General features: G+C 40.9%; 1 protein-coding gene across 2 annotated transcripts in view; it reads right to left on the bottom strand.

Moving 5' to 3' along the window:
* ZNF385C (zinc finger protein 385C) overlaps window positions 1–16,604 on the bottom strand; it is a 541,366-nt gene that overhangs the window by 130,896 nt on the left and 393,866 nt on the right. The window contains exon 1 of one of the 2 annotated variants that reach the window (XM_040330358.1): window positions 12,353–13,131. The exons of the other annotated variant lie outside the window; for it this stretch is intronic. Coding sequence (XP_040186292.1) covers window positions 12,353–12,362 — 10 coding nt within the window. The 5' untranslated portion in view covers window positions 12,363–13,131. Of the gene's footprint in view, window positions 1–12,352; window positions 13,132–16,604 lie in introns of those variants that run through there. 2 annotated transcript variants of the gene reach the window in all.

The following is a 16,604-nucleotide window of genomic DNA, read 5'->3' as shown; positions in this document are numbered from 1 at the left end:
GTGTATAGATTGCATTCATATTTCTGCCACCCAAATGCATTATTTTAAATTTTTCTACATTAAACCTCATTCGCCATGTAGATGCCCATTCCTTTAATTTGTTCAGATCTTCTTGCAAGGTTTCCACATCCTGCAGAGTAGTTATTGCCCTGCTTAGCTTGGTATCGTCCTCAAATACAGAGATTTAACTGTTTACCCCATCCTCCAGGTCGTTTATGAACAAATTAAATAGGATTGATCCCAGCCCAGAACCCTCGGGGACCCCACTACCCACCCCTGACCATTCTGAGTATTCCCCATTTATCCCCACCCTCTAAAATCCCCCTTGTAGGCAATTTTCAATCCACATATCCACATACTCACCCTATGGTCCATGCCATCGCACCTTATTTTGTACAGTAAATGTTTAGGGAAAACTGTGACAATTGCTTTTGCAAAATCCAGATACACCACGTCTATGGGCATTCCTTTATCTAGATGGCAACTCACAGCCCCATAAAAGGTAAAATATTTAGGGGGTTATTTACGAAAGGCAAATCCACTTTGCACTACAAGTGCAAACTACAGGTGCAAAGGGCACTTGAAATTGCACTGAAAGTGCACTTGGAAGTGCAGTCGCTGTAAATCTGAGGGGTAGATCCGAAATGAGGGGAAGCTATGCTGATTTTATTATCCAATCATGTGCAAGCTAAAATACTGTTTTTCCCCCTCGGATCTACATCGACTGCACTTCCAAGTGCCCTTTCTGTGCAATTTCAAGTGCACTTTGCACTTGTAGTTTGCACTTGTAGTGCAAAGTGGATTTGCCTTTCGTAAATAACACCCCTAGTTTCTTACACCATTTAATAGGCCCCATTCACACTTTAAGCTCTTTTGTGCTTCTTTTCCTAAGCCTAACTTTGCAGAATCCCATTCATTCTAATTGTGTCTGTTCACACGTATACACTCAGTCACCCTATGCTCAAAAGAAGTATGTGAGTTTTTTCTTCAGTGTATTCGGGCATTTTTGATCCCACAGACTTCAATGAGAACGCCTGTAAACGTGCAATGTGTGCACTTTTGTAAATGTTTACACCTGAAGTACGCCTTTCCTCCAATAGAACTGCTCTGCCCCCTTGCCCAGCCCAGGAAACAAACTCCTGAAGTTTGCTACATATGCAAAAATGCCTGTAATACACCTGTAATACCCTTAAAAAATGCTTGGAAAATGCCTGAAGAACACCTGAAAAGATACAAACAAAACAAAATCACCAGGAGTATGTTTTGCTCAGCCTAAGGCAGTGTGTTGGCTGGGAGTTAAATATCACAATCTCTCTGTGTAGCAGAATATGTACAGTGATATATATTAAATGAAATAGTACCTAAGCTCAAAAAACTAAAATTGTATATATTGCAGCTTAACAATCCTTAGATGAGGTGGATGCATGTAATTTACAGACTTTTTTCGCTTTATTTCTACGTAGTAATTCTGTGCATAAAAGGCTTCCTGTCTCTGAATGGTGACACCCATGGTTGTCACCTAGAATGAATTTCAATCATGTCTGCCTTTGTTTATTTCTATTACATGGGGGTGAGGTAGCATATTACAGAAGATTTTTTTTTTAAAGGGTTGTAAAGACTCTCCTGGGTCTATCCCTTCCCACTGGCTGAGACAGCAGTGGTAGCCACTGTCTCCTGCTACTGTCAATCACAGTAAGCGAGCCAATGAGGAGAGAGTGGGGGTGAGGCTGAGCCACGCTCCATGTATAAATAGAAACACGGAGCAGTGGCTCAGGAGCAAGCCTGTTCGGGTACCCCCATAGCAAGCAACTAGGCACTAGGCAGGAGGGACAGGCCTGGAGCGCTAGTGGGGACCCAAGAAGAAGAGGATTGGGGCTGGTCTATGCAAAACCATTGAGCAGGTAAGTATGACATGACATTTGTTATTAAAAAGAAACACGAAACCTTTAATATCACTTTAAGGTCACAGGAAGTGACAATAACACTGCATCTCTGCCATGATCAACATGTATTTTCTGCACTTGCTGAATATGTTCTCAGCCTGAAATATAAAATTGAATGCAGCAACTATATCTAAGGACTGGTATGCTGCAATATATTAAATTTTCCTATTTAGATTTAATTATCCTAAATTAAGGATATAAAGGATATAAGCCTAGCCTAAGATTTTTTATTTGAAGGGAAGCTTTGATTGTATTTTGTACTTTTTATTTTAGGTCATTTTAAAAGTTATACATTTTCAACTGTTTTATATCTTTTATGCGAGTTTATAGCATTTATTTAGCTTTTAAACCATGAAAAAACCTACCACAAATCGGAAAACTCTAGAGAAAGATAGGACTCATTACAATATTATGAAAAGAATGCAATACTTTCCAATTCACTACAATGTCAGTAAACAGTTTCTATTCTCTGGTCTTTGCAGTTGACATCATAAGGATACACTAAATCGCTATACATATATTGGTAAGGTTTCAACGACTCATTTGCACGTGAACTTTCAGGCTTTCTTTGTAATAAACCTGTTTTAATTTCCTCTACAACCGCCATAGATGACTATACTACGAGTGCCATATAGTGTTCCACATAAGGGTCGAATACTGCAGGTAGAGGTGAACTGAAACACCAAGAGACTTGTGGCAATCACAGCAAGTGCCCATGTGGTTTTCATGTTGTAGTCTTGTGTCTTGGTCACTACAAAGGCAACTGAGGGTTGGTGTTGTTCTGTAGACTGTTAATATATATCTTTTTTTTATATATATATTTTTATTAGGTTTAAGACAAACCAACAAACATAAAGAAACATGCAAAAAAAACACCAGACAACCTGGTCATAAACGTTAGGCAATACACTCAAACATAGAAAAATATACTGACATTAGTGCAAAATATAAAGTAGGCACAGTGGTAAAAGGATCAGGTATAATACCTGGATATAGCAAAAGCGGAGGTCCAGACATTAGAGATCCGTGAGGGACGGCCCATCAGTGGTCAAGCAAGAGTAGTACAATCAGTGCTGGGAGAGGGTTAGTGGACTAGCCAACCATCTACCCCAAATTTTGTGGAAGGTTTTGTTCCGTTTCCGGAGTTCAAAAGTAAGTTTATACAAGGGAATAGCGTCATTAATAAGTTTTAACCAGAGGGATTTCAGAGAGGTCTGTGCGCCCTTCCAGGACAGTAAAATTGTTTTTTTAACATAGAAGAAGAGTATACAAAGCAGTCTCTTGGCATGTGATGATAGGTGTAATTTGCCAAAAATGCCTAATAGGCAGTTCTTGGGGTGGATTATGTTTGGGAGGCCTAGCGCCGATGAGATGAAAGCACCCTCTTTTTTTCCAGAAGTCCCGGACTACCGGGCATGTCCAGAAGCAGTGGAAGAAATCAGCCTCTTGGCCACAGCTGCGGAAACAGGCAGCTGAGGGCAGGAGACCCATCTTGTGTAACCTAGCCGGAGTGAGGTGGGTTTGATGGAAAATTTTGACCTGTATGATGCGGTCCCAGGAAGCAATAACAGAGGTTTTATACGTATCACTAAATTCTGACCAGTCCAGAGAGGTCCATTTTACCTGAGCTTTGTGAAATCTGGGGTTAAAGTCAGTCATTAGGGCTGCATAATAGGTGGAGACAAGTTTAGTGAGATCTGGCTGTCTGAGCAGTTTTTTCCAATTGGGGCAGGTCAGTGGGATCATCCAGGGAGCCAAACTGGGCACGAATAGGGTGCCTGAGCTGGTAGTAATAAAATAGGTACGATCTTGGTAGATCGAAGTCTAAATGTAGCTGAGAAAAAGATTTAAAGCCCTGAGCGTTGTACAGGTGGCATAAACATTTACCCCCCCTGGAGTACCAGCGATTTGGATCAGGAAGGGAGTATAGTTCCTGCAGATTAGGGTTAAACCACAGGGGGTTGTTGGGAGATTTCAGCCAGGTGTGCCTGGATACTTTTGTGACAATATAACGGAAAGAGGAAAGGGAAGTGGCAAGTAGGGAGGTTCCTGGGGGGTTGGGGACCCAGCCTCTGTAGATAATATTATGTAAGGTTTCCAGAGAAGATGCGATGGCTCCCTCCGTGGAGGTACAGGCATTGACCGGAACCGGGCACAGCCAATCATGGCTGTGCACTAACTGGGATGCCAAATAATATAGAAAGAAGTTGGGAAATGCCAGGCCTGCCAAGTGCACTGGCAACCGTAGTGTTTCAAGCGCTACCTTGGGGAGCCATCCTTCCACAGGAAAGTAGTACATATTGAATCTATGCGTTTAAAAATAGATTTAGGTATTTTGCAGGGGGAATTGGCAAGGATATAGAGTAATCTCTGTAGGTAGATCATTATGAGGACGTTGGCCATCCCCATAAGATCCAGAGGTAGATCCATCCACTGCTTGGTTTGCTCCTGAAGGCGGACCAATAGAGGATCTAAGTTATTGGCGACATATAAAGATAAAGGGGTCTGCACCAGAACCCCAAGGTACCTAAAGGAGGATACCACTTGAAGCTTGGAATTTGGGTGAATCAGGGGAGGCTCAGCCACATCTAGGAGGAAAAGACAAGACTTAGCCCAATTCACCCGGAAGCCAGAATGGTCTCCAAAGGTAATAATCTCCACCAACAGGGCCTGAAGTGATTCATTAGTATCAGCCAGATACACCAATATGTCATCTGCATAAAGGTAAATGCACTCCTCTATATTAGCAATTGGGAGTCCTTTAATCGAGGGGGAGGAGCAAATGTGAAACGCAAGTGGCTCCATGGCCAGGGCAAACAAGAGGGGTGACAACGAGCACCCCTGTCGTGTGCCCCTAGTAATCGGAAAGGGGCCAGTGATAGAGGAATCAACCCGCAGGGGAGGCATGAAGGAGTTTTATCCATGCTACAGCACGGGGGCCAAAGCCATACATCTATAACACCCGAAACAGATATGGCCATTCCACACTGTCGAATGCCTTGCAAGTGTCCAAAGACACAATAGCACGAGTGGGAAGACAGTCGTGTTGATATTGCAGGTTTTGAAACAGCCTGCGGATATTCATTCTGGTGGACCTGCCCGGGATAAAGCCCCCTTGGTCACTATTGACCAAGGACGTGACTACAGTGTTCAAACGGTTTGCCAATATTTTGGCCAGAATCTTAACGTCCACATTAAAAAGAGAAATTGGACGGTAAGATTTGCATTTAAGTGGGTCCTTACAGGGTTTTAATAGAAGTACAATCAAAGCCTCTCGCATCGTTGGGGGGAGGATCCCGACATCTAGAGCTTTGTTATAGGTTCGCAAAAGAAAGGGGCACAAAAGGTCTTTAAATTGTGAGTACCATTCAGTCGGGAAACCGTCTAAGCCCGGAGTCTTATGTGCAGGCATTTGTGAAATGGCTGCAGCAATTTCCTCAACCGAGATAGGTGCATCCAGCACTTCACGCCCCTCCGTTGACAAGGAGGGGAGAGATATGTCAGCCAAGTAGTCATTCAATTGGGAGTCATCGTAATCAACCCTAGAGGTATACAGGTCTTTGTAAAAGCATAAAAAGGAGTCTAGGATATCCCCTGGGTTGTCACTGATGGGGCCTTGAGCAGTAAGGATACGTGGGATGGAAACAGGAGAATGGTCAGGTCTAGTCAGATATGCCAAGAGACGTCCGGCTTTATTACCATGTTCAAACGATTTTTGTGTGGCAAAAAGTGTGTGGATCCGCCATTAGGACATCACGAGCCAGCAATGAAATAATAAAAAACATTAAAAGTCCGCCATAGGCAGCAACCTGAGAAAAAATATAGGAGTCAAAAAGTGCAAAAAGAAACATAGAAAAAAAAAAGAGAAAAAAACACCAACAAAGTCCCAGAAAGTCTAGATAAAATCCCTTGCCCCCCTCCCCACTCGGCCAACCCCAACATAGCGAGCCTCGGATCCCTGAACTGTAAAACGAAAACCCCCCTCCTTAAAGGAGTTGTAAGGGAAAATGTTTTTTCACCTTAATGCAATCTATGCATTAAGGTAAAAAAACATCTGATGCTGCTGACCCCCCCCCTGAGCTCCCCTTTTACTTATCTGACCCCTCGAAAGTCCCACGTGCGGTCCCAAGATCCTCTTCGCCGCTCAGCCTGGCCGCTGACTGGCTAGAGCAGATGGATTGAGAGCAGTGCAGCCATTGGCTGGCGCTGCTTTCAATCACATCCAGTGACGCGCCGAGGGGCGAGGCCGAGTGATATGGCCGCTCGCTGTTTCACGGGAGCGCACCCGTAATTACTGACCACCATGCGAGCTCTTGCATGACTGTGGTGAGTAATTGCGGGGAGGACCAGAGACAGCCGCGAGGGACCATAGAAGACGTAGATCCGGGCCACACTGTGCAAAACGAACTACCTTACAGTGGAGGTAAGTATAACATGTTTGTTATTTTAAAGAAAAAAAAATTCCTTTAGTAACCCTTTAAACTGAGGGAAAGCTGTACCGTGGCCTCGCCACTAATTGGTATGGTGGGTGTAGTGGAGTCCAGAGTGACTTCCGAGCAGCATTGTAGGGGTGAAAAGCATCACAGTCCAATAGCGGATGCAGAATAGTTACATAGTTACATAGTTACATATAGTTAGTTACATAGTTAGTCAGGTTGAAAAAAGACACAAGTCCATCCAGTTCAACAACAAAAAATAAAAAAACAAAATAAAAAACACAGATTGCAGAGTAAACAACCGGCAGAAATTGTAGGGGATATGCCTGTTAATATGGAGGAAGTTCAGTCTATTAGGATTAAAGATGGCAGGGTAATAGTTCTCAGGTCTATTGCAGGGAGGCGTACCATACCTTCATGAAAATCTGACAGTGCAGTCAAGGCAAATGAGTTCTCCAAAATGGAAGGATGGACATATCCATAATCAGTTCAAGGCAAACATATAGGAGAATGCAGGGGCCTAGGACCACAGATATTAGGCAGCCCTGTGCCTAGGAAGAACTCCGTATCGATCATTGAGCCAGGCCATAGCCTCCTTGGGGTTGTTGTAGAAGTGCGCTTTACTCTCATAAATGATGCGCAGCTTGGCGGGAAAAAGCATGGTGTTGGAGAGGCCCTCCATACGCAGGCGGGCCTTCACTGCCGCAAAGGAGGTGCGTTGTCGCTGGACATCTGCTGAAAAATCGGGGTACACTGAGATGGTGTTGCCATTGTATTTAAGTGGACCCTTCTCCCGGACCAGACGCAGAATAGCAACTTTGTCTTGGAAGTTGAGGATCCTTGCTATAATGGATTGTGGGGGTGCTCCAGAAGGTGGGGGATGCGGAGGGGTGCGGTGGGCACGCTCAATGACATAAGAAAAGGATGGTGCGTCAGTCTCAAAAATGTCTCTCAGCCAATTATATAAGAATTTATCTGGGTGGGAGCCCTCCGCCCTTTCAGGGAAACCAACGAAGTGGAGGTTGTTCCTCCTCGAACGATTTTCCAAATCGACGATTTTGGCGTGGAGGGCCGCTAATTTCCCCCATTAGGTCCCTCGCTGAAACAGCTAAGGGGTGGACAACATCCTCAAGGGAGCTGATACGTTCTTCAGCCTCCCGAGCTCTGTCCCTTAAATTTTTCACATCTTGCTTCAGGAGACAAAAGTCCATGCGGACTGATGCAATCTGTGCAGTGAGAGAGGCCTTGCAGTCCTGTATAGCATGCATGATGGTGACCAGGGTGGGCTCAGCAGGAGGGGTATCAGGGCCACCCTCACTGCCTATGGGGAAGTCCTGAGACTGCAGGGGGTCTGGCTGTGCACCGTGGGGAACAGGGGCAGATTCACTCAACAGAGCCTGTGATTTCTTGGAGCCATCTTGCCATCTGAATCGGGCCTACTGTTCTGCAGCGGATGCTGGCCTGTATTTCACTATGGATGCCAGCCTGGAATGTTCCCACTACCGTGGGGAGTATTTAGAAGTTAGTCCGATGCAAATCGGACTTAGGATGCCTGTAGGATGCCACTCGGAAGACAGAGCTGAAGTCTCAAGCCCCATACACACTATCAGTTTTCCTGCTGGTTTTCTCTTTAGGTTTACCAAAACCATGTAGTACAAGGACCTGCCTGATTGCATTCAAATTGAAACACTTAAGGTTTGACCTCATATTAGATGGTTTTGGTAAACCTGAAGAGAAAACCATCAGGAAAACTGATAGTGTGTATGGGGCTTCACACGTCTGCTCCCTCTGCCATCCGGACACGCCCCGACTGTTTATATCTTTATTTTACTACACGTATACAGTCTTTTCATTTACGACCAAAGGATTCCCAGAGCACCATGGGTTATCTGAAGGGACACAGGAGCAGTAGAAGCCTGCCTTGAAGTTCATGATGTATGGCTGGAATCCTAGGTGGAACCACTCTCTATGAGTCATCCTTTTAATATTTTTTTATAAATATAATATTTTTTGTGAGCCATATTAAATAAAGAACATACATACACACACACACAAGCAATACAGTATATATTCCCTTTCTATGATTATTGGCCTCACAATGAACTCACAACAGCTCATCAGGATTTCCTTTACTGGAGTCTAAACCAGTGTACAATTCTGACTGGTCACTATCTATACTTTATCTTAAAAAGCATCAATGAAAAGCATTTTCTTTCTATATATTCTCAAAACGTTTGCAAAACTGTATTGATCACATTCATTGCATAATCATTGGTGTCATAAACACTTTGGTGACAAAATCTGGTGACCAATCAGCAAAGCCAGTCTGACCAAACTCTAAACTAAAATTTTACCAAAAACATTATGTTGCCTTGGGGAAAAATCTGAAGCAAACAATCTTTCCACTGCACAAGAAAACACTAGGTGTCAAAAAATGACACTTTTTTTCTACCTCTAAATGCCTCTCCACATTAGTCTACATGTCCATTCACATATAGATGAAAAAAATAGAGCTAGCACGTTCAGAAGAGGAGTGCTGTGCCAATAAAAAATGTCTGACGCATCTAAATGGGTGTGAACGCATCTAAAAACGCATTAATGCTAAGCACATCAAGTACTTTTGAGAGTTTCTTCATTACAGTGTTTTTATGGTGCTTTTCTCCTGCCAGGAGCAAACGCAATGTGTGCATAGGGCTTAAACAGTAATGCCTCGTACACACAACCGAGAATCTCGTCGTAAAAGAAACGTTGTTTTCCTCGACGAGGTTCTTGTCAAGCTTGACGAGATTGCTGTCAAGCTTTCCTTGCATACACACTGTCGAGACAAAATCTTGTTGTTTTCAAACGCGCTGACGTACAACACGTACGACGGCACTATAAAGGGGAAGTTTGATTCCACTGGCGCCACCCTTGGGGCTGCTTTTGCTAATCTCATGTTACCGCGTGTTAAGTAAAAGTTTGGTGAGAGACGATTCGTGCTTTTCAGTCTGTTACAGCGTGACGAATGTGCTATCTTCATTACGAACGCTACTTTTACCGAAAGTGCGCTCCCGTCTCATACTTTATTCTGAGCATGCGCGGGTTTCTAAGCATACACACAAACTTGTTTCTCGTCGTAAACCAGCCCGACGAGAACCATTACCTGAAAATTGAGACTCCCGACGAGAAAAAAGAGAGCATGTTCTCTTTTTTTCTCGTCGAGATCCACCACAGTTTTATCGACGAAAAACATACACACAACCGTTTTTCTTGTCAAAAAAGCTCTGCCAGCAGGTTCCTTGATGGTTTTTGCAGAGGAAAATGGTTGTGTGTATGAGGCATATAAGATATTATGTGAAATCAGCCATTTTCACTTTTCAAAGGGTTTGAAAAAAAAACTGGCTGTGCTGTTCAAGCAAACCAATGAAATCTTAAAGTGGTTCTAAAGGCAGAAGTTTTTTTTACCTTATTGCATTAAGGTAAGAAGCCTTTTGGGTGCAGCTCTCCCAGCCACCCCTTATCCTTACCTGAGCCCCATTTTGATCCAGCAATGTGCATAAGAGCAACAGCTCTCCCAGGTCTTTGTTTTCTTTGTTGGCTTAGACATAGGAGGGAGCCATTGGCTCCTGCTGTTGTCAATCATAGCCAGTGAGCCAATGAGGAGAAAGTGGGGGCAGGGCCGAGCCGCTCTGTGTGTGCATTCACAGGTGGGCGGCTTGGGAGTGAGCCTGCTCGAGTGTCCCCATAGGAGGCTTGCTATTGGGTGCACTTGGCAGGGAGGAGGAGCCAAGACCACTGGTGAAGGACTCAAAAAAAAGGATCAGGGCTGTGCTGTGCAAAACCATTGCACAGAGCAAGCAAGAATACAATGTTTGTAATAAAAAAAAAAAGACCACACTGAGAGACTGAAAGGAAACAGAAATAAGTTTATCAAGTGACATAACCCAAGGAATTATTTGCTGACCGGTCATCTAGAATCCCAAACTAAAGATCTGTCCATGTATGGCTACGTGCAGCAACAGACAGACATCTTTTTTTCCCAAGACTGGTACGTGTTACTGCACAGAATTATTGCTCTTTGCACTGCCTTGTTAAACAATGCTGATACATTTTTATTTGCTTTGTCAATTTTCATTCATTTAATATCTTTTATGTCTGAGAATGCTTTCAGCAACAATCCTTTATTGAAGTAATTGGTGCAGTAAAGCACAATATGCAACTTGGAAAATAATACATGTAATTTGCAAGACTAGATTATTAGTAAATCAAAGGAAGACCTGTGTATAGTTAGTGAACCAACCTATGCACAACATTAATGTAGGGACATATTTATAAAGTGGCAAGTAACTGACTGGTCATTTGCTGCTGGAAAATTCTACGCATTTATAGGCCTGATTAGCAGGTCAAATTGACCCCCACTTTATCTCCTAAGCGAGAAACATCACTGCTGTATGACCCAAATCTTCCTTAGTAAATACATCTCCAAGTGACCTTCGCCATATTTATAATATGTCCAAGTTTGCATTTACAATTACATTTGAACTCTCCCTTTTTAAACTTTGAATTGTTTATTTTATTACTGATTAACCATAGCTCCCATGAATAGCAAGGGTCATTGCCAATAGATGGTGTGAATGCTCAAATGAGCTTGGGTTTGACATTTTTTTTATTTATTTTTTATGAATATGTCCAACAAAAATTAAAAGACCTTTATTTAATGCCATCATAAACTGACCTGTAAGGGTAAGAGCAACCAAGCAATGTTAACCAAGTTAAACTGTTTCAATCTAGTTTGGACATTGTATGAACATCAGGTATAAGAATAGATCAAATGACCTTCCCAACCACTATGGCTACTGAAGAATATGTAATAGTGATACTTACAAGCTTATAATACATATATATTTACTTTCTTTAAAAAACAACAACACACCATATAGAATATTTCTTAAAAAAGAACCCCTAGAATAGAAAGGTGTGAAATGAAGGCGCTTCTATCCTTTCTGTGCCCTTGAAAATCCACAGTGTCCTTTCATAAGGATGTAACGTGACCAAAACTCTTGAGGACCAGAGTAACATATCGCCTTTCCAGAGTAATCACAAACAAGCATGGCTAAATCAGTAATAGTAATAATAATAATTTATAAATAAATCTAGGACCTTTTCATCATCAACCAATAAGCAGCAGAACGATGAAAACGTTTATCCAACGCTAGACCCACAATAGCCACATCGATTTTGAAAATTAAGGTTTTGTTTAAAGACAAGATCAAGGGCATACTCTCCCCAAGTGTCAACTGCATTCATTACGGAGATATTATTCCTGTCCCTTTTCCAGTTTCATAATGAGGACTGTTTCTAGTGAGTACCTTTCACCCCATTAACATTCTGTCATGTGGCATCTGAGATACCTACTCACTATAACCTCCAAAGAAAATTACATAGAGAAAACAGATAAGCTGTCTATATAATAAACAAGGATTATCATTTTTTTAATCCAGCAACTAAAACATAATGCGTTACTCCTCCGCTGACACCTTAGGGTGTCTATCACCCGTTAGTACTGCAGCGCCATCACGCCAGTTTTTCTTCGGTCGATAAATCTACAGTCTCCCATCCAGGCAATGTGAAATCATATTTCTGATGATCGTCTTTTGGCCAAACAGCAGACCCTACGCATAACCAAAATCCATACCAAGGTCACGCCTGAAATATCACCATAAATGCTCATCATTGGGTTTGATAACACCCTGCAAAAATGTAGGTACACAACAGCAAAATAGAAAAAAAGGAAATAGCTTACAGCTTCTCTAGGCGCTCAGTCTTAGCAATATTTACAGCATTGTTCTCTACTAGCCATCCATATTTCCAACCTTCCCAATCTCCTCGCCAGCAATAAGCGCATAGCGGGAGACATCACCTTGGTAGCAGGGAAAAGGTATTGGTGATTTACACATCGACAACAAAAAAACAACAAAGTTGAGTTCCACTTACCCAAAAGCATTCTTGATTACGTATCGTTGATGTCTCTTTCCCCCGAAATCGCTATCAGATTTTGCCGAGCGGCTGCATTCGCACGCAGATCCTTCTGGCTGCCCCTGATAGAGAGGTGACTGGCCTCCAATTCGTTCACCTTCCCAAATGATACACTTATACCTCAATTAAAAGCTTAATGCTCCACTGATCTCTGCCCGGAGGAGGTAAACAAGCGGCACTCTCTCTCCACAGCTACTGGCCCTCGCTTTAACCCAATCATCGAGCACAGATGGAGAAATTACCCAGTGTAGCCTCTCCCAGCTGAGAGCTCTGCAAACCAAAAGATACTGTATTAACATACAAATCGGATGGGAGGTCTGAAGAGGGGTGGGGGTGCAGAGGCAGAGTGAGAGAAGTCGGAATGTACTTCTCCTGTCCTCTCACATTGAGGGCATGCCAGTTCTCCTATACACATACTCTACTCCTGGCACACTTCAGCGGCTGGGTTACCACTGTGCAATGTGCCGCTCTGTGGCTTTATTGAAGTCTGAGGAAGAATGACACAAAGGTGAGACTACATCAATTCATAAGCTAAACTAGACACGTCTGATAGTAAGCTCTTCAGTTCAGGCACTGTTTGTTGACAGGTCTTGTTTCCTTGCTTCTGACTTACTCCTTTTTTGTGTCCTCTTCCTATTTGCCTTTTGTGCAGTACAAAGCACACACATCATGTATAGAATGTTGAGCAAGCAGAGAGTTAAAAGGAAGGAGAAGTGAACAAAGTGTGTTCCAAGCAAAGGCTGTTTGAAGTCTGATAAGATCCAATTATCCCAGTCAGCATAGCTTTTCACTATCAGTTGGGAAAGCTCCTGCTTTATCTGATTATCATCCTTCAGGAAAATGTCGTATATAGATTAGCTTTGAAATATTTCTTCATATTTCAGACTCTGCCACTCTTCCTGGAGAATCGGTTTTGTATCCAACTACTCAATCTGTCAGATGTAGTGAAATAGCACAACTGCTTTAATCTGGAATTGTAATGTTTTCCAAATTGTATTTATGTTAATTTACGATTACTTTTTTATATTAATAGATTTCTACAAATATATCAAATAAACTGAGTAATCAATACATTGTTTAATCTGTCCATTAAGAAAAGGTTGATAAGTTAAGAATGAAGAGAAATGCATTTTGTTCCCTGTGATTCTTTACGATTTAGTAAGCTTTTAGCCCGTATTGTAAATTGCTGTCGAACAATCTTCTGTAATTACAACAACAAAGGCGGCTGCAGCAGCTGACACAAAATGGGTTAATTGGCAGCCCTGGTCATACATTTATATTTTCATAGGTGTGCGTATTTATGTAGGTATTTAATAATACTAACAGTTATTATTATTTGCAATATTTGAATTTATAAATTATTATATTAATAATAATTTGAAAATATTTTTTGAATAGCTTGGGGAAGGGTTCAAAAATCTACAAATTATTTATTTTTCTTTAATGATACTCCATGAAGTAAATTTTAGTCTAAAATGACAGGAATCTGTCTTTGGAAATTGAATGTCCGCAACGGGGCTACAAAAAAATACAAATATGACCTTTCCTCGCTATACTAAAAAAAAAAAAAATCCTCCATGTATCCACACTGGAGAGATTTCTTATTATTTCCGGTCTCAATGACCACCATCACTGAGACAAGAAAGTGAGGGAAATCCAAAATCAGCAATATAAAAAATATTTAAAGCAGAAAAATAGCTTTGGCATGTGTTCAGCTTTAAGATGTCAGTTCACAAAAAAAAAGTTTCTTAGTTTGCACCAGTAAATCCATCTGTCATTGAAAGGGTTCCCCTCTCCTTGATCCCTCATTTTGTTTACATTGCATAAAATTAGGTAGGAAGACTACATCTCCCTCTGCTACAATTTTTTTTGTAAAAGACTGGTTAGCAGTGAGGGCAATCCCTGTAATTTTATTTGGAAAATCTTTCTAATTAAGATAAAACATACAGGGTTACTCTGTTCACTAGTGTCAATGCACAATATCTGGAGTGACCCTTAAAATCTCCACATATTTATAGCAAAACATGACATCAATCTGATCACACCACATATTTCTTCCGAAAAGCCACTCCCACAAGGAGTTTAATATTATTATTTAGCTGTTATTATTTTATGTAGCTACTGTATTGCATTATGTTCTAAAGATGTAGACTGAACAGCCCCTTAGTGTCTGCAACAAGTAATTACAGCCATAAACTGATTGGACACTAAAGTTGGCTATACAAATGGCATTTGATAGAGAACTTTAGATTCCATTTTATTTTTAAATTAAAAAGTAAGCAAAGATATAAAACTTTTTTTTATCAATTGCAAGGAGATGGGATCAAAATTGCCACAGTCGAAAATGGCGTAAAAATTTGATCATTTTCACTGAAATTGTCACATTCATGTAATCTTTTAAGAAATGCTATTGAAGTAGTCAATTTATTGCCCAGTTTTGAATTTACCACAGATCTAAGTCTGGTGATCAACCAAAACTCGTGGACAGTAGGTTGCTTAGCTTTCGAAGATTACTTGGATATATTTTTGATTCCCGGTGCTTTAAAAGTGGTTAAACATGACTTAACATTTCCATGTGTATGGGAAATTTTAAAGCTAATATAAGTTTGCAGGGTCATCATAAAAAAAATAAAAATAAAAATAACCCTTTTCTGGAAACACCAGGATAATGTTGAAAATTACCAAGATTTACACAGCTTTAAACAAAAATGTAAAATACAAATAGAAGCAAACTGTCAATGTGTTTGAAGATAACGCAGGTTCTCCATGGGGAACGATTAGGTAAACCAATCCACAAAGGGAAAAAACAAACCCTTTAAACCCTTTAGTGATATACTGTGTAAAAACCTCTTTCCACCACTTCTTGATATTTCTTCCACCAACTACTCTTTTTGAACCTTTTTTGACTATGATAAAGGCATTCTTGATTTCTTTCTCCAGACTATTAGTTTATCAGTATGTTCAATTCATTTGATTTTCAAATAAATATAAAGCCATTAATAATAGGTGACAAGGATAAATGGAAGCTAAAGAAGAATCCAAAGGAAATGCTTGCAAATATGAGCGAAAAAACGAAATAGATTTTCTTGAATTAAAATATGTAATGCTGTACATTTATCTTGCAGAGCTTGCCATCTATTGTGTGTGATAAGCCAAGTGGAAAGACCGTCATCAGACTATATGCAGGGCAATGTTAATGAATATTGTGGCTAGCGTCTACGTTATAGGGGGTGATATGATCTCTCATACACTTGGCTGACTCAGAGGAGCTTCAGGGAACCTTTGGTAAGACAGTTATATTGTATGTACAGGATCTTTAAGATACCAACTGATCTAATGCCGCGTACACACGATAATTTTTCGGCTTGTAAAAAAACGACGTTTTTCAGCCTCTAGAAAAAACGATTGTTTTTCCAACTTCATCATTAAAACGTCGTTGCCCACACACGATCGTTAAAAAAAAATGCTCTAGCAAAGCATGGTGGCGTACAACACGTACGACGGCACTATAAAGGGGAAGTTCCATTCAGATGACGCCACCCTTTGGGCTGCTTTAGCTGATTTCGTGTTAGTAAAAGATGATTTGCACTTTTCTGTCTGTTACAGCGTGATGAATGTGCTTACTCCATTACGAACGGTAGTTTTACCAGAACGAGCACTCCCGTCTCATAACTTGCTTCTGAGCATGCGTGGGTTTTTTTAACGTCGTTTTAGCTCACACACAATAATTTTTTACAACCTGAAAAAAACTACATAGTTTAAAACGTCGTTAAAAAATGCAGCATGTTCGATTTTTTTTTTTACGTTTTTCAGAACCCGAAAAATGATGTGAAGCCCACACACGATCATTTTAAATGACATTTTTTTTAAAACGTCGTTTTTTACATGACGAAAAATGATCGTGTGTACGCAGCATAACAACTTGTTCAAAAAGGTTCCAGAATATGTTTGTTTTGTATTTTATCTGACAGTAATTGTTAATAGATCCCATAAAACCCCATTTTAATAGCTGACATTCTTGTAAATTTCACAGAATCCCCACATTGTACCAGATATACAATAATTTTTCATGTATTCTCCAGGTTATTTTTATTTTATACAATTTCAAAATGAAAGATGATGCAATACCTTTTAAAAATGAACGCCATTTCTATCTGATGTCATCTATGATTTTCTACAATAATAAATATTTAAATGTGGCTACCTTGCA

This window comes from Rana temporaria, chromosome 12 (assembly GCF_905171775.1).
Source record: "Rana temporaria chromosome 12, aRanTem1.1, whole genome shotgun sequence".
Lineage (NCBI taxonomy): Eukaryota > Metazoa > Chordata > Amphibia > Anura > Ranidae > Rana > Rana temporaria.
Note: the sequence above shows the minus strand (reverse complement) of the source record. Positions and strands in the feature narration are given on the sequence as shown.